At 41.7% G+C, this 22222-nt stretch overlaps 2 protein-coding genes across 6 annotated transcripts in view; one reads left to right on the forward strand and one right to left on the reverse strand.

Annotated features, from left to right (window-relative positions):
• Positions 1–4864: 4864 nt before the first annotated feature.
• On the reverse strand, positions 4865–12018 carry LOC146509138 (sodium channel regulatory subunit beta-1). Its single transcript, XM_085178361.1, has 6 exons — positions 11593–12018; positions 9484–9650; positions 6956–7190; positions 6633–6783; positions 6471–6524; positions 4865–6393 (listed from the first exon to the last, which is right to left on the reverse strand). The coding sequence occupies exons 1-5, from the start codon at positions 11726–11728 to the stop codon at positions 6479–6481; spliced, it is 735 nt and encodes a 244-aa protein (XP_085034487.1). The 5' UTR covers positions 11729–12018; the 3' UTR covers positions 4865–6393; positions 6471–6478.
• gramd1a (GRAM domain containing 1A) overlaps positions 10951–22222 on the forward strand; it is a 48848-nt gene continuing 37576 nt past the window's right edge. Inside the window, exons 1-4 of one of the 5 annotated variants that reach the window (XM_085178346.1) lie at positions 10951–11024; positions 14345–14626; positions 16624–16698; positions 19986–20900. In XM_085178346.1, coding sequence (XP_085034472.1) covers positions 20437–20900 — 464 coding nt within the window. In that variant the 5' untranslated portion in view covers positions 10951–11024; positions 14345–14626; positions 16624–16698; positions 19986–20436. The other 4 variants (XM_085178350.1, XM_085178349.1, XM_085178348.1 and 1 more) reach the window with 4 other exon arrangements.

Genomic DNA, 22222 nt, shown 5'->3' on the forward strand with positions numbered 1-22222 from the left:
TCCAGACTTTCATGTTTGTTTAGTGCTCAGCCAATCAGAGCCCAGCTCAGAGCTGCAGGTGTTTCCTGTCAGATAAAAGTTTAAAAGAAATCAGAATCAGAGTGCAAAGTGTGAGGAACTGTTGGAGTTATTTCTGTGAAATCACTGAAATGCAAACCTGGCACTGTAACTTTTGGTTAATATGATCAAATTAAATGTGAAGAGTGTTGCCATTTAAATTATTTGAGTCATTGAATGTCTTCGTTTAGTCCGTCAGCTGCTCCTGCATCGCAGGATTGCAGATGATGACGGGCTCCTTGCTGCCCGCTCCATCACCCGTGGCCACCCTGCGTAGAGCCTGAGCGACAGCCCTGGATGGCGCCGTGGCCGCGTTCCAGTCGTGGGCGATGTACTGGTGGTACGGGTCGTGAGAGCTCTCCAGCTTCTTTGAGCGGATGTAGCTGAGCATGATACCGAACGTGAAGAAGCTGAACATGCCCACCAGCAGCAGGATGTACATGATTCCCTGAGACTCAGTGTGGGCCCTGCCTGCAGCCGCGTGCTGCACGGCCTGCTGGGTAGTGAAGTTCTCAGCAGGCCCTGCAGGAGACAGAAAGCTCGTGCTGTTGAGGCAGTGCTGCAGGACGGAGAGAAGGAGAGACTGCAGCTCGGTACTGTTGATGTGGGACATGGCTGACCTCTGCTGGGCACTCAGCAAACTGCAACTAGGAAAAAAGATAAATTTATAGAGAAATGCAGTTATTTAGAAATGCGATACATGCCTCTGGTACACGACAAATGAACTTCAGGAGAGCTTAGTCTCTCACATGCGGTTAATTTTTGCTTTAAAACCATGTCATCTTTCAGAGATGTACAAAAACATTTACATACATTAGTCCACTTGGAATGTGTGCAAATCAGAAGATTTCCCTATATATACTTTTTTATAATGTTATATATATCACTGTATGTAATTTCAATACAAAAGAGCTTCCTTAGTCCAAGTGCAGAATCTGTTTTATGTCATTTTTTACACGTACAGTCATTATTTGATTTCCACAGTACAAATCTATGACGGCCTCTTTCATCATTTTTGTTTGAGAACCATGAATTTTACAACATTGTATCCTAATAACACAGTGAGATTGTTTGGCAGTAATTTTTCATTTGTGGAGTGATTTTAAAAACTCATGTTTAAAAATTCTGAGTGAGTCGTTCAGAGGAGTCGTGATTCCCACAGCGAGGGCTGCAGTGCTCCGCACGCTGTGCAGAAGTCTTTACAACCAATCAATATATTTCTAAAAAGCTTTTAATTTTGTACAATTTTTCACTTGACTTTTCAGATTTTGAACAGTAGATTTATTCAAGTAAAAGTACATTTTAATATACTTTTACTTTATATAAGTATTTGCATGTTTTGCAGAGACTGTATATTACTTGCACTCCATCCATCTATTTTCTGTTGCTTCTCTGGTCGGGGTCATGCAGAGACGCTCAGGCCTTCCGCTCCCCGCCACCTTCTCCAGCTCTTCCAGAGGGACACCGCAGAGACACAACCTCTGCAGGATGTCTCTGTGGGTTGTCGTCCCAGTGGGGCCTCACATACGAGGAGCCGTTCAGCTTTACTTGCTTATTGTTTGGCAGATTTGAAAACATAAATCTATTATTATATGATGATGTATTATTAAAATGATTATTAAATATACACATATATATTATAAAATTATTATTATTATAAATAAATAAATAATTATTATTATTATAAAGTAAAACTTGTCCCAATGTTTCTGCACGACTCTCCAATCTTTCAGCCCCTCAGCTTAGTTCTTGTTCCCTTGTGCAGCAGCCCATTAAAAACACTCATTTCAATGTGACTTTATGCAGTATGAAGAAATATGTTGTGAAAAGATTTAAATACTTAATGGCTCATTTACATATTTAATCATCAGAAGAAAATTTGTGATAAAAAAAACTGATCATCTTAACCTGAGAGGTCTAGTTACAGTTTTTAGCCCGTTCACCTGAGATTGGTGTAATCAGGTGTAATCTGAGAGGCAGCTCACATTTTTCAAATCAATATCAGGGTTCTCACATTCTCGGGGGATGATGATCGAGTTTGTCTTATCGTTACTGATGTTTAGAGATTTCATCGTGCACACACATCCTGACTGAATCTTCATGCATTAGAGAGAAAAACTTACCTGAGAAGGACGCGGACTCACATCAACCCGTGCATCTCCAGCGAGGAAAGAAGCAGCTCGCCGCTGAACCCTGAGTATTAATGCTCAGTCCTCACCCATAAACATGCTCGACATGTCAACACGTTTAATGAAACCAGGAGGTCACAGGGCAAGGTCAAAGGCAGCAGGGGTGTCCTCATTTCACTCCCCTGTGCTGGTCCAAGCAGCAGCTTTGCAGGAAGATTATCGTCTTTACATCAGGCCTTGTTTGGGCAGCGTTACCCAGAACAACGTCACTACTTTCATTATGTATCATGAGTCAGATATGAACATTTCAGTGCTCATAGGATCGTCATCCATGCTACTCTGAGCATCCGGACAGCAGCTTGTCTGATGTGTATGTGCTCGGCCGGGTTGTGTTGCAGAGGGAGTGTGTGTCGCTGCAGGGACGGCGCCGGGCTGCGAGCAGGAAGAACAAAGCTGCTTTCAGACCAGAGGCAGTTTGGATCGTCTGCAGCACAGCTCAGACTAGATTGAGTTACAGCACAGTCACCTCCAAATGTCCCCTCACCACTGTGTGTGTGTGGACGGGTTTTAACATCTTCATGGGGACCAAAGATGGATAGTTTACTATACTTGTGGGGACAAACAGCCATCGTGGGGACCAAAATCCCAGTCCTCGAGTTTGAAGGCATTTTTAGACTCAAAATGTGGTTTTAGTGTCAGGGTTACAATTAGGTTATGGTCAGGTTTAGGGTCAAGGTTAGGCTAGGGAAAGCATTATCAATGAGATGATACAAGGATATAAACACACACATGTGTGTGTGTTTAGAAACAGTAAGTGTAGCAAAAACAGTGGACAAATATTAACAAAAATATGATCATACAACCTTTGTCTAATTTGTCTAATTAGTTCCCTGAGGTGTCTTATCACTTCTATGCTGATGATATTCAGCTCTATTGTTCTTTTAAGCCGATGGAAGTCCATAAACTGTCCTCTTTAATTACATGTTTAGCTTCCATTGAACAGTGGCTTGGTGACAACTACTTACAGTTGAACTCTGAGAAGTCAGAAACATTAATTATTGCCCCCGACAACCAGATATCTCTAATCAAATCTTGGTTCTCTTGGCTCATCTGTTCACCTGAGCCTCAGGTACCTTGGTGTGATGTTTGATTCTGCCATGTCCCTAGAACAACACTCTCTCCAATTAATTAGGAACTGCCTTTTTCAGCTAAGAAACATCTCCAAACTGCGAACTTTGCTGTCTAAGTCTGAGTTAGAAATGGTTATTCATGCTTTTATTTCATCTCGCTTAGATTATTGTAACAGCCTTTTTCTTTGTTTGAGCAAAAGGAATCTTGACCGTCTCCAGTTAGTCCAGAATGCTGCTGCAAGGCTTTTAACTAAGACACGAAAAAGAGCACATTACACCAGTGTTACGTTCATTACACTGGCTTCCAGTACATTTCAGAATTCATTTTAAAATCTTGGTACTGACTATTAAAGCTTTGAATTGTGATGCCCCTGCCTACATTTCTGATCTTTTAGAACCCCACGCTCCCTCTCTCAGCCTGAGATCTTCTAATCAAAGGCTGTTGGTAGTCCCACGAACTCGTTTTAAAACCAGAGGAGATAGATCTTTTAGAGCGGTGGCCCCCAGGTTGTGGAAGTCTCTCCCTCCATCATTACGTTGCCTTGATTGTATTTATTCTTTTAAAAAGCAGCTTAAGACTCATTTATTTAGATTGGCTTTTAATTAGATTTGTGCTGTGTTTTATTATTAATGTATTTTATGTATTTCTGTTTTATATTACTGTGAAGCACTTTGTGGTTTTTATCCTGTGAAAAGTGCTACATAAATAAATTGATTTGATTTAGATGTTACTGTGTGTGCTTTTAAACCAGAGTTAACATAAAGAGTATTTAATGGCATTGTTTTGCTTTTGCCCCTTCTCTGCTCTCTTCCCTCCACCTCCTCACTGTTCTTCACGCTGCACAGTGTTAGCTGACTAGCTAGCATTACCCAGAATGCTGTTCTGCAGTGTAATTTTGTAAATATCCTCTTAAAATTCAATTATTTGCTTCCAATCATCAGAACTGTGAATAGGCTGAAATAAAGTTCCCCACAAGGCTCTTGGTGGGAAAATTAACAATAATTAGTGATAATAGAAAAATTTATATTAAATACAAAATTATACCCATAAATAGTTGAAATAAAGAAAAAATGCTCTCGTCTCATTTTGTTCTAATGTTTCATACATTCTGACTTGAATTGCAGATGAATGGAGGTAAAGTGTGTCCTCTCCTACTCCCTACTGTGACGTTACAAGATGTTCAGCTCTGAGTCAGCGGGCCTCACTTTGAGAACCTGCACTTTAAAACAACTAATGGGCCAATAACCAACAGTCTCCTTTCCAATGCTTCCTATTTACTCCTCCAAGACTGTGAAATTATGACTGAATCAGTTACAAGACTGATTGACCTTAGCTTGTGCCATCTTAGCATGTGACACAAGACTCGGGCCTACACCACACTGGCAGCGACGTGGTGACCAGAAAACATCAAATACATTCGGCTAGCTGATCATCAGCTCCTCTAGCCTTCACTTATCCTCAGGCAAGACACTGAACCTTGAGTTTATCCCAAATCATTCATCAGAGTGTGTGTGAAAGTAGGCAAAGTGCCAATCAAAGAAGGAGACTTGTTTTCAGCTAAATTTATTTATACAGCGCCAAATCACAACAACAGTCGCCCCAAGGCACTTTATATTGTACCATAAAGACCAATAATCCAGGGAAAACCCAACAATCATATGACCCCCTATGAGCAGCACTTTGGCGACAGTGGGAAGGAAAAACTCCCTTTTAACAGGAAGAAACCTCCGGCAGAACCAGGCTCAGGGAGGGGCGGGGCCATCTGAGCAAGGGGAGGACTACAGAACAAAGACACGCTTTAAGGAGGGCGAGTGACCAATGAGTATAAATTTGGACCTGTCCGGACCGGCAGCTCCGCCTACTTCCTGTTTCCAAGCTGTGTGTTTAGCCCCGTGTGTGGTGTGACTGAGGTTTCTTAGATAAGAAGAGTTAGGCTGCAGATATTGTAAATACTGTAAAAAGATCTCTATTGTCGACCTGGTAGCTGAAGGGGCGGGAAGCCGTTTTCTTTGAGTATCTTTTCTCCTGTTTTAGTTAAGGAAACAGGTGGGAGGCCTGTATTTTCTTTTGGGTTTTCTCATTAAGTCAGTTCTGTTTAATGCCCACCCTGACGCTCGCTACCTTTTGAGTTTAATAAAACCACTAGTCACTGTAAAACCGAGGCCGTGTTGTCCTACTTCCTTGGGAGCAGGGAGTGTGGCTTTTCTTGTGTATTGCTCCAGCTCGTGCTAGGCCGGGGTGTAAGAATGCACACAGGGAGAACAGACCACATTCATCTGGAATTATTGATGGAGAAGGAATATTCTCGAGTCACTGCTAACTTGTAAGTCTCTAATGAGTATAGTAGGTTTACTAGGTAACTTGTTTACAGCTCACCTGTGGCAAATAAGCAGTAATTTAATCGAACACTTTCATTGTTCGGAGATTGCTGACCGCAAACTCTTCATTGAAGGCTTAGTGTTTTTAAAGTAATGCAGGATGAGGGATTAATAGATGCTTTGTAAATATGACTTATGAGATAATAAACATTAGTCATTTAAAGGTGTTACTCACACCTTTAAGGCCTTTAAGCCTTAACTTAAAGAAGCTCTATACTCACCTCCACTCAAAGTGGAGGTTTTCCTTTTCCCCTGTCATTTATGTGATGTTACAGTGGAAGATGTTTGCATTACAAATTACAGCACAGGCATCAGACTGCCCACACTCAGATTTATCTACTCTTGGGTTTGTATGACACAAGAGAGAGGGGATATCCCTAATAAGGTCATCTCAGGTGCAAAGGCTCCACCCACATTTTCAAATCTGTTGCATATGAGGGGCAGCCAATCAGAAGAAAAATGCCTTAAAAGGGAAATAAACAGCTTGTTTAACATAGAGGACAATCTGAGAGGCTTCATCGAGGTCCAGCATGAGATAAATAAGGATTATTTTGAATTGTAATCATGCAAAGCTGCTCTGGCAGAGTCCACAAAAGAAAAAGAAACACGAAGGTGTAAATGAGCAGGTCCAGCTCAAAGAACAAAATGCTCTGATCTTCTGCCTGAGCTCCATTTCATCAGAATCGTGGTGTAGCAATCTGATGGATATAAAAAATGAAAAATACAATCACAAAAATCAAAGTGGAAGATATTCAGAATTTATACAGCAACTCACCGCTGATGTTAGTCCAGCTGCACCCCGTCACAGTTATCTTTAGATTCTCCCTGTCTGCAAGTGCACGAAGGAGACACAACAATTTTTTTAGATAGAAAACCAACACAACCAAAATGACCTGTTTCCTGTGAACAGATCACCTGATCAACAGACGTGACTTACCCAGCCTGAGCCTTTTTAGCTTGACGTGCTTCGTGCTCGTCCCAGATTTTCTTGTAACAGTAGATCAGAACCACAATGAGCCACAGCTGCAGGAACGTGATCAGCACGTACATCATTATCTCCGAGATCACATCAGCCAGCTCGCGATTGGCTGGGAAACAGGAACTGACAATGAAGCTTCAGAGAGAAGCCTAACAGGGGCGTATTTCTCCCATATTAGCTTCTCTTCTATCCGCCCAGCATGCATAGACAAGAAGATCTTTTGTAACACTGCTTGCAACAATATTTTGTACAACTGAAGGATTTAAATCCATCCTCCTTACCTACAGCCACCACACTAAGCTCCACCTCCTTCTCCACAGTGACAAGCTCAGGAGACAGCGGCAGGAAGAGGGTACGGTGGAAGGTGCAGCGATACGTCCCAGTGTCATTGAAGGTGACGTTATTAACATACACGGTTCCCATCTGAAGATCATCATTTAGTGTCCCGCGCCATACCAGGCGCTCGCTGAAGTCTTCATGGAGGATGTCAGCTACAGGATGGTCATAGTGGAAAATCTGAGATAGAGAAAGAATTAAAAACTGGGAATTTAGTTATACTTGTTCCCTCACTTATATCTGAATAGAACCTAATGAAATAGACACATATGAGCTCTAATAATAACATATTGTACCAAATAAATATCACCATGTATTCAGTAGGACTTTAAACAAATGACTGAGACCAAAGATGATGTGTCAGGGTGCGGGGATTAGAGAAATATTTTTCTGCTATTGTTCATGGTCATCATCATTACCACTGCAGTAATAACATTAATAACACAATCTACAGCATTGATATTGTATTCAGATGTTTAAACATATTGGCACCCAATCAGCCTTTATTACAGGTGCAGTTATAACCAAGTTAAACTGTTGAGTTAAATCTATAATCTTAAATGTTTATATGCAGATTATATTGCGTTATAAAAGAAAGGCCTAACTCTGAGTACACTCTGTGCAAAGTAGACAGGAAGTGCAGGCTTTTGCAGAGCGTGCTTGTGAAAGTTACTTTGAGGAGCTGTGGGGAGGATGCTATTTGAATAACCAGGTTATTGATTATTGTCTTTTATTCTTTTATATTCTTTGATTAAGTTTTTAGTTACGGAGCCCCGCAGGGGACATGGGAGAAAAAAAATTAAGACGGACTTTTGCGAGATCTCGCAAAACAAACTCGGGATCTCGCAAAACTTTTGCAAAACTTTTGCGAGATCTCGCAAAACAAACTCGCAAAAGTTTTAGCCGCATTCTTCCCATTAGCTTGAAGCTAAGCTCGAGACCTCCCGTTAGCTTCGAGCTATCGGGAGGTCGAGACCTACTACAGCCGGGAGGAACACCGCTTTCCCGGCACATCGTGCCTCGACCTCCCGGTCGGCTTCGAGCCAGCGTCCGAAGAATGCGGCTAAAACGTTTGCGAGATCTCGCAAAAGTTTTGCGAGATCCCGAGTTTGTTTTGCGAGATCCCGAGTTAGTTTTGCGAGATCTCGCAAAAGTCCGTCTTAATTTTTTTTTTCTCCCATGTCCCCTGCGGGGCTCCGTATTTAGTAGAGGTTCTTGATTAAAACATTTATTCAACATATTACAGATATAGTTTCAGTTAGGTTATTATGCATATGAGAATTGGCCTCTTTTCTCGTAAGACAAAGTTCGTGTGAGGTCGAGACACACACACACACACACCTGCACACACTGTAGGTATGCGTATGTTCTAGGTGAGAGTTCAGATATATTTGCTTGCAACTGCATTTTTGTGCGTGCAGAATTGCTAGTTTGTTGCAGAGCATGGCCCGAGGTTTTGGAGAGGCGAGAGTCAGAAGATGGACAGGAAGCACCTGCCGTGGAGACGGAGACAATGTTCTTTTCAAACTGTGTTAAAAGTCATTAAAATCAATTGTTTGACCATGCACTTCTGGACCATGGTTGTTTTTACTCTCCTCCTCAATATTTGAACCCTTAACAAGGTGTACACTTCATAATAAAAAAGTTTGAAGGGATACATGTGAGCTTACATGTATGGACCCTCACACGCGCCACCAATCAGTGATCAGTCATCTAAGGCAGCGGTTCCCGACACGCCGCCAATGGACCGGTACTGGGCCATGAGTCGTTTAGTACGGGGCTGTGAGAGTCGAGGCTCAGGTGTGAAATTTATGTTTTTCATGTTTTTTTTATCGTTTTTATCATTAACTCGGTTTCTCTGGGTCTTTTCCTGTGTGTTATGAAGAAATCTTATTTTTTTGGTGCCGCTAATCGTTTTATTTTGTTGTGTTCATCTGCGACACCTTAAAGGCCGTGGTGCAAAAAAAGTTGGGGACCGCTGATCTAAGATGAACAAAGGTAGACACTGACAAATAAAACAGTTCATCTTCCCTCCGTCCATCCCTCATATATCCACCCATCCATTCATTCATGCATTCATGCATCTATCTATCCATCCATCATCTTTCCCTCCACCCATTCATCCCTCCATCCACTCATCCATCTATCCCTACATCCATTTTCCAACACGTATCCATGGTGGCAGCAGTTTACTGTGTAATTTATGCCATGGTGTTTGTGTCTGTGGAGTTATTTGCCCACACAGAGTGGTGCAGGTGTTTTCCCCGCACTGGGTTCTCCGGTGCAAACTCCATCCACACTGTGCTGGATGTGAGTGATGCTGTTATTCTGTAGAAAGTGGTCCAGAACAGTGTTGCTCTTTTTTATGTTTGTGTCAAGAAACAAGAAAAAACATCAACGATAAAAAGGAAAAAAATGATGTTTTTGTTTGATGCTCAATACCTGAGTCACTAGAGAACTTTGTTGAACTTACATGCCTGAACTCCTCCTCTCCCAGAGGCTTGAAATGCCAGTCTACGGTGGCTCGTGCAGGGACCTCCTCTCGTCTCTTACAGGAGATGCAGCCCAGCAGGAATCCTTGTCCCGCCACAGCCTCAGTCAGAGAATCCACCTCAGAACAGCCGGCGTGGCACTGAGACACTGCAGAGAGAGGACGAGGGGAAGAAGAAGTAGGAGAAGAAATATAAAATAGAAGCAGACAGAGAAAAAAAATACAAGAGCAGAAATAAATCAGAACTTTGTGAATGAATCTGTCGGCAGTCACAATTATCAAGCAAGCAAAACTTTACTTAAACAAGAAGTAGAGAGACAAAGAATAAAACTAAAGGCAAAACTACCCAAAATAAAAGAGCTCATGTCTTTCCAGTTACACACACATATCACATCATTTAGCACACAGGCTGCAATAAGAAGAAAAAGCGACATAAATCATGTCATAACAGACCAAAATAGTTTTAATCGCCCTGCATATGAAGATTACAGTCACACACGTATCAATAAAACACCTGCATACACTCTGTTAGGTAGACCTACTGAACTGCTCGCTAACACAAATATCTAATCATCCAATTATGTGGCAGGAACTAAATGCATTTACCATGTATGAAGACATGTTTGAGGCGACCTGCTGAATCTCAGCATCAGAATGAAGACCAAAAAAGTGGATTAATCTCTCAGAATTACAGAGAAACAGGAAATATCCAGGAGCCGCAGGAGGAGCCAGACCAGAGCAACAGAAACTCAAATAACCACTTGTTGGAACCAAGGTTTGCAGAAGAGCATCTCTACAGCAGCAGAAGTCCACACCGGCTGTTCATCCTGTCAGCTAAGAACAGGAAGCTGAAGCTACAATTCACACAATCTCCCCAAAACTGCACAACAGAAGACTGTTGTTGCCTGGTCTAATAACCAACCTACAGCAAATGTGTTATGCTGTCATTTTAATTTGGCCCCAAATCTCTGAGGAATGTTTTCAGTACCTTGTTGAATCAGTGCCATAAAGAGTTACTGCAGTTCTGAAGCCAAAAGTACTAACAAAATGTACCTAATGATGTGTCCAGTCAGTGTTCATTTAGGCAAAAACAAACAGTGTAATCATCAGACAGACAGTCGTAAAAGCTGAAAACTCTGGAGGTTAGACATGTTTTGCATGTAGCATTAACTGTATGTGAGTAAAGCCCTCACGTACACGAGTCAGCAGACTGATTCAGCTCCAGGAAATTTTCATGCTGCACGTTGTCGCTCTAAAAAACACATCTGTCCGTGTTTCTTCTCTTCTTATCATCAAATCTAGAAATGTGTGCAAACGTCATTGAACACATCATTGTTTGTATTCAGAAAAACAAAACAGACGCATCATTCAGTCCTTCCGGATGCAAATGATGCATCGAACAGGAACAGGCGTCTCTTTGAGGAAGCGTCCGGTCTGTTTCTGTCGTCCCCGCCCCAACTTCAACAACACACAGACGGAAAACGCAGGTGTGCAGGTGTGACAGCTACTGGAAACAGCAACAAGTGAGTATTTTTTATTTCTAATTAAACTCTGCATGTCAACACCAAGAAAAACACAGTGACTGCAGTTGGAGAAAAATGAGACAAAGGCTGAAAAGAAGGACAGCGGGCTACAGATAGATGCAGATATTCTTATATCATCTTTTGTAAATAAAGACAGTAGAAATGAAATACAATGCAATGCAAAAAATAAAAAATAAAACAGGATTTGTTTATTTGTAAAATACAATAAACAAAAAAAGAAGAAACTAAAGAATAAATGTAACCAGTCACAGACAGTTATGAAGACAGTTATGCAACATTGTATCGAAAAGGCCGCCGTGACTGTCAGATCACTGTTTTGGTGCAAATATCATCAGGAATCTGGTGATATTTGTCCAACAAACTAAATTCGTTAACTTTTTTAGTTTTATTGCGCTTATAGTCATTTTCAACTTTCCAGAATAAGAGAGCTTTACGGTCAAAGTTAAGGGTTTTCATGTATTAGAGCTAAACTTCAGCCACCAGCATTGATCGTTTCTCAGAGTCAAAAGTTAAAGTTGAAGAACAGGAAGGATTTTTTTGGACTTACCAAAAAGACTGAAGACAACTAACAAAGAAAAGTAGAGTCTCATCTCTGCGGGAGCCTCGGTCAAGCCTGCAGAGAAATATCGGTGTTGTCTGAGATTACGTCTGCCTCTTGATTCCCAATGAATTTCATTTTCCATGTGAATCCACACTTTGATTTTCCCATTGGTCCAACAGCTCAACAATCTTTAATTTCACTGAGGCCAAAAGAGAGCTTCAGAGCACAGGAAACGCTTCATTTATATCAAAAAGTTGAGTCTCTGTGTTTCAGGAGTTTAAGTCTCCCGTGCTGTTCTGTCTGACTTTAAGGCAGCTAAATTTAGAGCGTGTGAATCCAGGAGAGTCGGGCATTACGAACGCTGAGAGCCAGCACGAAACCTGAGAAGGTGAGACCTGAACCACAACCACAACGTGACCGCCGCAGCAACACTACAGCCAACACTGACGAATCACAAGCCTGCAAAAGAGGAAAACTTTACATATAACTTCATATACAGTGAAATTTGTTGTGGCCAAACAGACGTATATTCTTTCTCAGTGTGTACTACGATACACACGGTTTACTGTTCTGTGTTTCGTGTTCGTTCTTTCCTGAAAGGAGCTGCAGGGCTGACATGCAAAATAACCACCATAGGATTTGTTAAACAAACAAAGAGGAAACAAAAGCAGCTCCGAGATTAAAGGATAGCTCACAATCAGCTGCTTTCATTCATACAATAACTTCAGTAAAAAGTTCAACATTTTCCTTCATGGTTCAATATTTTTACAGACATAAACATTTACAAATGTTAAACATGACCAGATTGGGAAGGCTTGTTGAGCTAAAAGGAACCACTGCACCAAAACTTTAACTGAGCACCTCCCACAATATGACCCTCGGTATTCACTCAAAGTGCAGTTTTCAAATTTTCTCCAGTAAAATATCAAAATCATCCAGGGGACCAGTGCTTGTTGCTGTTCTCTCTGAATTATAGACCGACTTTGCTAGTTTGATTGCAGGTTTTACCAGAACTTAAATGTGTTTTCCAGCTGTACTCACAGAAATCCATAAGGACGCCTCAGCAGAGATACAAAAACAACAACAACACGTTTGTGGCAACTTTAAGAAAAGAACTGCAGTTTCTATCAAAACTTAGTAATCAGAAGTGTTGCACATTTAAAATAAATTCAGTGAGACAATGTATGTTAAAAGAAGACAAAAGTAAAAGTTTCACATTTAAAAAGTGAAATATTTAATGGGGGTCGGGGTAAACTCTACAATATATAACGGTTTTACTGATCGGACTTGTTACAAGGTTAAAGATGTATTAAATGCATGAATAACATACACAGGTGTGCTCATAAGACGGCAGGCAAATAGGAAATAAAGAAAAAGTGAGAAAAGATCAAAAAGGAAACAAGGAACAGCAAAGGGAGAGAGAAAACTGGGAAAGAAAGAAAGATGGAGGAACAGGAAAAGAAAAGAAATAAACAACAAAGGGGAGAAGTCAAGAAGAAAGATGAGTGAGAACTAAATAAGGAAACCAGGGAAATGTTAAAAATGAAGAAAATATCAAAAGGGAGAAGAACAAAAAAGATTTTTAAAAAGAGGGGGGGGGGGAGGAAGCAATAAAAAAATAAAATGAAAGCAAGACGAGCGACAAAAGAGGGAAGAAGAAAGAAGAACAAAATAAGGAAAGATGGACAAGAAGAAGGAAGGAAGGCACATTCAGCAGAAAAGGATGGAAGAAACAACAAAGGAAGCTAGGCCAGAGGAAGGAATGAAGGAAAGGAATGAATGAAAACAAGGACAGAGAGAAGAAAGGACCAAAGAAAGGAAAGTTTGGCGTGAAGATAACCCATGAACCGAAATAAATCTGACAGCCGCGGAAAATTATTAGTTTTTATTAAACATCATGTCCCAGCTCCTTTAAAAACGTGTTTCCTCTCCTCTTTTAGACACCACATCTCTTGTTCCTGCTTTAAATCCATCTGAATATTCCACACTGACTCTGACATCTTTCACACTTCCTGCCTGTCCTGCTGTAAACTGCACTCATCAGCCTCTTTAAACCTGATTTCAAACCCGGCACTTCCCTCGTTTCCAGCCACTAAATGTAATATTCGGTTTGTCTTGATTTCTGCCATTGGAGAGTCTGACAGTCGGTCAATGCCTGCCACAGAAACAAGGCCACTCAAGTCAAGGCTGCCAAAACAGACATCGACCGAAGGCCTCAACTTGCGTGCTGACAAAGACATTCACGTGGAGGATGCAGGCGGTGAGGTGGCGTGATGAATGTAGCGGGCTGGATTGTTTTTAAAGGGGAATGGCTCGTGATGCGTGAGGTGAAGCTGAACACGTCCCTCTGTGAGGTCGTACAAATATTTGGAGAAAATAATTAAAATGTGAGCAGGCGGTGGGATACACGCCGTGTTTGTGTGCATTTGTGTGTTTTAGTTGATTTGGAGGTTAAGGATGTGGTCGTGTGATGTAACTAGAGCGATAAGCGTCCTTACCTCTTTGCTCTTTTTTTGGCCTTGTGTGTGTCTGTGAATGATAATGGCAGCAAAAATCAGGAGGGTTAAAGAAATTCCCAGAGCAGAACATATGGGAGGGGGGACTTCAAGGAAATGTTGACACATGATAAACCCCGTGTGTGTGTGTGTGTGTGTGAGTGTGTGTGTGTGTGTGCACCTCTGTGACCCAACACATGCGTACACACAGTGAGTGACACACCTCCTATCTCACTATGCTGGTGATGATTCTTTATTTTTAGCTCAGATCGAGTTTCCAGCCCCTCCTGCTCCGCATGGTTCAGCAGCCAGAAGTGCTCAACAACACAACTCCCTGTAACCTGGAGCGCAGCAGTTCCCGCATATGCTCAGCAGCGGCAGCGGCAGCGCCCAGCGAGGCGTTGATTGCAGGAGGCGGAGGAACAAACACTCGAGATGCCTTGCAGACGCTACGGAGAATCCGAAATTGCCAAGTCACTGTGATGCTTTGTCATCAGTTTGAGAGGATGCAGAGGCAGCTGCTGGCTCGGGATCAAAACTGACGGGTACGTTAAAGACAATTCAAAAGTGGTTGTGTAGTTAAAGACTAAAAAACTTCTTTATATGAGTTTTTCTCCTCAAAGAACTACAAATGTCTCTGTTTCATAACGTGGTTGAGCTGCTGAAGTGCAAGAACAGCTATGGAAATATGGACTTTTAGAAAGTGCGGTATAGTGACAGATTAATAAAATCTCAAATATAGGTTGTAAATATGATAAAGTTAAACTTTGCATGCAAAACACCTAAAACTGTAAAAATCTTGAGAGACACACAACTCGTTTCCACACAAACACACAGAGATTGATCTTATTTAGATGATCACTGAGCTCCTTTATTTGATTTTGGTTCACTTTTTCCAGTTTAAATGTGCTGTTTTTGTCTTGTATTTGTGACCTTGTTAAATTAGTTTGTCTGAGCATCATATTTTTTATTTCATGGAGCTATTTGATAACTATTTAGCTGCTATTTAACACAGAAACTTCAAAACTTGGGGGACCAATAAAGTATATTGCATCTTCTTGTGATGATGTCACAATAATTAAAGCTTCTCTGTATGTCTGTACATGCCTGTACATTAACAGGTGCAGATTTCAATGGGGATTCTTGGGAAACATTCCCACCAAAAAAACATTAAAGATGTAATTAACTATGACAGGTCGATTTTTCTTCAACAACAAATTCTTTTATTACTACCAAAAATGAGAATTATGATTTCATGCCACCTCTGAATCTCTTTTGGCCTGCATGAATACCTCTGCCTGATGGAGGAGGCAGAAAAAACCCCACTGCAACTATGAAGATTATTTTCTTCTCATGTGTAAGATTGCAAACTGATCTTAAACATTCTGCATTAGTCTTTTCATAAAATAATTTAAAACCTTACAGAATTCACTAAAACGATGAACCGAATAAGAAGAAACATCTACATCTATGACTTCATCGCCATCAACTGAACTTGAACTGGGGCCGAGCTGTACTTTAATGCAATACCACTTTGTACCACAAGATGGAGCACAAAGTTGATGTACCCCGTTATTTAACCTAACAAGTAAAAAGGAATTTATTCTAATTCACAGGAAACGAGTTCAGGGCTATTTTCTTTTGAAATCCATCCATTCTCATCCCAGAGCATTCTCATTCCCAACACGTAACATACCGATGATTTGTTACATCCCGAGGCGTATCATAGTAACGCAAAATGTAACCTTCCGCATCCCTATGGTACGCTCCGGATTGTGGATGGAATCCAACAGAACGGCGTTAGCAGCGGTAACACACGCTCCAGCCGTCTATTCCAGCGCTAACACTAACCTTAACCATATCAGATAGTGTTTTCCAAAGCGATTCGAATAAATGTACATGTCTAGATTCATTCCAAACGGCTCCCATACCTCCAAAAGCGTACTATCCCGATGATTTGTCACATAGCGTTATGTTATGTTTTAGGATGAGAACATGTTGCTTCTGAAAACGTTTCAAAATGCTGCCCCTTCTGGTGAAAGGTTTTATTTCATATTTGCAGATCTTAATTACACCAATTCTCATTAAGACATTACAGTCAAAATAAAGATTATGAGCATGAAAAATATGACTGAATCCACATTTAAACTGTTACTTTGTTTAAATGTTTAAACAATATGAGCACAGACTGATAAATCCTGTCTCAGTAGTGATAATATTACACGGGAAAATGGAAAATAATTATTTCTTTCGAAAATGATACAGAATACCCGAGATTCTCACTGAATTTTGTTTTTTTTGTTACATAAATAATGTCCTGCGTAAGTTGTACGTACGCCACCACTTACTTTATAATGTGGCTTCTTGACCTTTATTAAGATTATATAAAAACTGTATTTTTTAATTCTGTAACTGTAAAGCGTGAAACTGCTATGCTGTTCCTTTAAAATGGCATTTTAATATATTAAATGAATTTCAAACAAAACCTCGTCTACAGTTATGCATTTGCATTATTTGTGTTTGCTTTTATTCTCCACTGCAGACCAGGTGACCTGGTATACCTATCGCCCAAAGACTGCATCCTTCCTACAAATGATGCTTCTGCAAGCGGAAGCAGGTGAGATGTCAATCACACTCTTATTTCTTAAAGGACTGTTATCCACTTAATAGGGACCCACCGACACGCAGTATTTCCAGCGCGTGGGGTTACTAGTTGTTGCAGTAGGCCTCTTTAAACACAAGAGGTCGCTATGCTCCTTTGCATCAGCGGTGGTTAACATTTGCTCCCTTCAAACAAACTCTGAAATTAAGCCAAATCTTTGGATTTCCCACCGGGTCAGATACCTGCTGCCCAGAACCTCTGCTGTTGTGACATCACCGAATTTGTTTTTACTTTATTTTTTTTTATTGTCCTGGAAGTAAACGTGCCTCCGCGTCAGAGAGACCCATCTGGAGGTGACAGAAGTATAATATATAATATAATAATGCGAAGGTTAAAGCTGATGGAAGCTAAACTGAAAACCAGTTCTCAGCAGGTTTCGTTTGTTTGATGTAAACACTCTTCTTCTCGCCACACATCCTCAGGACAGTTATTTTCCTCGGATCGTACCACAAAGTTTGTCCGTGGGGGGTTCGTTTCGTTTGCCTGTTAGATGTGTGTGTATGTGCACATACATCGAAAAATTAATTTAATCATAACATATAGACTTAAACATTTTTGTGTGTGTTTTGTGTGTTTATTTATGAAAACGACAGCAGGAGTTGTGTTTTATTGGTGAGGTTTAGCACAGCTCCCCCCCGCGCACTAAGCTAGTCGCCCTGGTCTCGTCCTTTTCACTTTTCGACAAAAAACGCTTTGTCTGTTACTTCAATAGCGAGTTAGTTTGGTTCCAGTGCTGAGCTAAATTTGGTCTTTATCTTTAAATTCAGTTTAAGAACAGGGTGAGGGAGGGTGTGTTTTTAAAAAAGTGAAATGGAGGAGGCGTAAGAAGAACTTTCTGTGCTGCGAATAAAGTCTGAGCGGCATCATTGTCGTGGCCTTCAGAGCTCGGGTCTGTGTTTAAGGTTAGCTGGCTAAAGGGGCTAACAGTTAGCTGGAGCCGGCCGGCTGATGCCTCTCTGTGCATCCGAAGCATGTTGATGTGTTCCTGTGAGAAAGTGGATTTTAACATCACGTCCCGCACCGTGGCCCGGCTGGTTTTCGAGGCCGAACAGGATAACAGAAACGGAGGAAACTCGTCCAATGGGAGGTAGGACTTCTACTGACTTTTGAGGAGTTTTAAGGCTCTAAAAGTTTGTTGTTCTTGGTTCTTCTTTGCGCCTCGGTGGTCTTTCTTTGCGCTGCGGCTGTTTAACGGTTGGCAGGAGGTCGGAAATCTTTCAGGTGGTTATTTTCTGCACCGCGACGAACCGAGCAGCAGACTTTTGCACAGTTTAAACCGCAGAGCTAGTGCGTCTGACTCGGCTGTAGTCGGTGTGATTGTTGGTGCAGTCGGAGGAGCTTCGTTTCACGGCGAGGACAGATAAGGCTCGCTCGTGTGTGCACGGGGATCACGGTGGCTGGATTACTCTGGGCAAACAAGTCTGTGCCAAGATTGTTCTTGTTCAAACAGATCACATCAAATACTGTCAGACGTGCCGGGGCCCTAGCCTTGGAAGTTCACGCTTTGAAGGCAAACAATGGAGACACACACACACACACAGGTTATCGTAACACACGGAGTTATCAGAGTTATCGTAGCTTCGCGTTTGCTAATATCATTTTATTTTGCAGAGTGGATTTCCTCGTTTCACTGTTTGAAAATGTTATGATTATGTTTCATTGGTGTCAGTGTAGCTTTAGTGTTTTTTGCTCTAATGCAGAGAGTATTTATGAGGATCATGATTTTAAGAAGTTCACAATAGTTATTACAAAAACATATAAACACACAGCAGTTTTGAAGGCAGGGGTGTTGACCTCAAAAATCTCTATAAACATCTGCACCAAAGCCTCATCAGGTGGCCTGTGATAACAAATTTAACCAAAGACTGAAGCTAACACACATTCTGGGTTTTGCACAATGTTGTTTCAGTTTGTAAACACAAATGGTAAATGGACTGGTTCTTATATAGCGCTTTTCTACTCATCTGAGCACTCAAAGCGCTTTACACAACTTGTGCATTCACCCATTCAGACCCATTCGCACAAGCACATCTTTCTAAGTGCTTTATAGCTAACATTCACACACATTCATACTCCGATGGATGCATCGGAGAGCAATTTGGGGTTAGTATCTTGCCCAAGGATATTTGGCATGCAGACTAGGGGAAGCCAGGAATCGAACCACCAACCTTCCGATCAGTAGATGACCTGCTCTACCGCCTGAGCTACAGCCACCCACAAGTGGCACACAAGAAACTTTAACAAAAAATGATGTACAAGCAATTACAAAGTGATTCTCTGTTGGAGGACCCGTTGGCACTGTGTTTTCAGATAGTGTTGGCCTTGGCAGTGGCAGCTGGGCCTTGATACCAGCCACAGATTTTCCAAAGTTTGTGTTTGTGTCTCATACTGAAAAGAAGTGTGGGGTTGTTGCTGTTATTTCTGCCCATTTGGTAAACATAATTCAGCTTGAGGTTTAAGTCAATTGAACCATATCGAAAAAAAGCTAGTTGAAAATGTTCCCTGGTGTATAACTTTTCTGACAATTTTTTTTTTTTTTCTCAATTTACAAGCTATCTTAGAAAACTGAAAGTTTACTATGAGTTGAGGTGTCTTTGAGGTATATAGGTGGTAGCTGTTATTAGCTATTTATTTTATGTTTCCACAGGATCCATTGAACAGTTATGGCTGCAGGATATAAAACTCCAGCATCTCTTAATGTTTCAAACCTAAAGCAAATAAAACTGAGCAGGGAGGGGGAATTATTGCGCTTGAAATCAACCCTTTTAAATCAACAGAGGCTCTTTCGGGGTTTTTGGATCTCTTGTTAATTCACAAATAAAACAACATTTACACCAATCAGTAATGTTTATTGGCTAATTTACCCCTATTTGGCTTGTTTGATCATAAAGGTTGCGTATCTGTTCAGGAGCAGCTGCGTTTTAAAAATTGGTCTCTTGAGGCTTTAATTAGTGGCTGTTATCTGAACATTCACATTCACCCAGTTTTGGCTATTTCAGAGTTTCTTGAAGGGAGAATTTCTTTAAATGATCCAAAAATAGTCAAACATAAATTAGCTCATTACAAATGAATTCTATTGATCAGTCTTCTGATAATCATTGCCGTCTGACAGAAATGTCTCTAATCAGTTAAACTGTTACTTTAACAACTTGTATGTGAGGAAGCAGATTTATGATAGCTGTGGTCAGGTCCAGGCAGGCCAGCGTTTTGAACGCCAGGTTTCTGCTCTTGTTGCTCCTCAGGTGGCTCCTTCCAGACAGTGCTATGTTTTTCTCTGAGGCTCCCTATCTCAGGAAAGTCTGCCTAAACTCGAAAGAGTGAGACTTCTAAGCTGAACACAGAAGTGGGAGGATCGCAGAGCGTTTTAGCCTCTCGTTGCTAGCATATATGTACAGACTGGACAGCGGGAAGTGGATTGGTTGAAGAACTGAAACTGAGACTGCCAACAAGTTTCCTGCTGCGTATTTTTTCTCTGCAAGAAACCCTCAAACCTGTTCACTTGAAAGCTGTTTTGCCTTTTTTACCACTTCAGGAGAAGTTGACCAGCACCCTCAGAAGAAAATCTGTTAAATTCACAGGAAACATGGTGCGTAATCAATAAGTCGCTGTCTGTGGCCGACATAATGACTGAAACGCCGTGGTCGGTTTTAAATGCTCGTCCTTCTTGATGGCCTTGACTGAAAAGCTCAAAAGATGACGATGTCCCCTCCTGCAAGACCAGAGGGCATGACTCTGGCTCAGCCCATCCCCGTCCCAATGCTGACCGTCCTCCCGCCGTCCTCAGACACAGAGTCCTGGTCTTGTTCGCCTAGTCCCAGACCCCTGCGCTCCGACCGACCCCGTGGCTCCCACCGTAGTAGGACAAGAACCAAAAGGCGGAAACAGGAAGAGCAAGGCTGTGCTTATAAGCCGCAATGGGGCAAAACTCCACAAATCGTGATAGAGTCGTCCACAGAGAGGGGAGCTGTTCAACATCGGAGTCCCTCGCCCTCTTTGGTTACTGAGATGGAGACAGCGAAGCAAGGTCGGGACAGTCCGTCACATGACCTCCTCGTACCGCCGTCTCGCTCCTGGTCTCGTAGTCCGTCACCCAGCCGCCGCTATCGTTGGTCCCTCAGGAGCCTGCTCGGCAGGGACTCTGACGGAGACCGCTGCAGGTTAGTGTGCTGGATTCAGTCAGTGATTTATTTGTTTTTATCTACAGTTTATCTGCTCCTCATGGCACAGGCCAAGCTCAAGCTTTTCTTTTTACCTTCAGTGATTCAAGTGAAGGTTCTTTCTTATCTCGCAGCACATAAAGTTCAGGAGGTCAGAACAGAGCGTCCGCACCGTGTTCAGCAGCCTCCTGGGTATTCTGTGCTTACATCTGTGTAAAAACATCAGCCGATTTGCATTCAGGCCCGCTGAGACGGCGGTGACTCACACGAGCTGTGCAGCCTCTCATCTGTGCACATTTGGTGAGAGATAAAAAGCACATGACGCTCTCACTCATATTTTTCTCTCTGAAACTACACGAGAGCAGCTATTATGGATTAGCGTGAAGGTAATTACCTAAAGCTAGTGAGGACAGGATGAAAAGCTTTTCTTTCTTTTTTTATTTGTTTGACATATAGTTCGTACAGTTAAGGAGGTGGAAAAAGAGAAGAACTGAGCTGTATATCCAGGGTTTTTCCTTTATATGTAAAAATAGGTGTGGGCCTTCTCGTAAAGCTTATTCTCCTTTGGGGGAAGGCCAAAACATAAATAAAGAACTAAAGTGAAGGAAAAATGTAATATAAATGTAATCCATCCATCCATTCGGCTCCGTTTATCCTTTTCAGGGTCGCGGGGGGCGCTGGAACCAATCCCAGCTGTCATAGGGCGAGAGGCGGGGTACACCCTGGACAGGTCACCAGTCTGTCGCAGGGCCAACACACAGGGATAGACAACCATCCTCGCTCACATTCACTCCCAAATTCACACCTATGGGCAATTGGAATTAATCAATTAACCTATCGCCCACAGTGGGGATATAAATGTAATATAAATATAAAATATAAACTTCTTGGTTTAGATTAAGTTTAATTTGCTAAAGAGAAAAAAATCATTTTTTGTTTAGCCTGTTTCAGCTGCACAGTCATCCAGGAGACATGTTTGTTATCCAGGGTGTTTTCCACGCCACTTTATGTTTTTAAAAAATGCCCAGGAAAAGTCCTGCTTACCTGTATCTGTGCCCCCCTAACCCCCCCTGCATTTTAGCAATATGCAAACAATTTGATATTGTTTGATTTACATAAAAGAACATAGAGGAAACACGACGTTCATTTCTAAATCAACATCCAGTAACACTTAGGAAAAAAAATGATATTCCAGTTTTAGCTTATCTCATCGTTCCACACAAACAGGGCGCCTTGTACCACAGAAAAAGTAACAAGTTCAGTGAGTAGATCCAGCAGCACAGAAAGGAGACAACGCGTAAAGCCTGCGCACACACACGGCT

The sequence above is a fragment of the Neolamprologus multifasciatus genome, chromosome 11 (genome assembly GCF_963576455.1).
Source record: "Neolamprologus multifasciatus chromosome 11, fNeoMul1.2, whole genome shotgun sequence".
NCBI lineage: Eukaryota > Metazoa > Chordata > Actinopteri > Cichliformes > Cichlidae > Neolamprologus > Neolamprologus multifasciatus.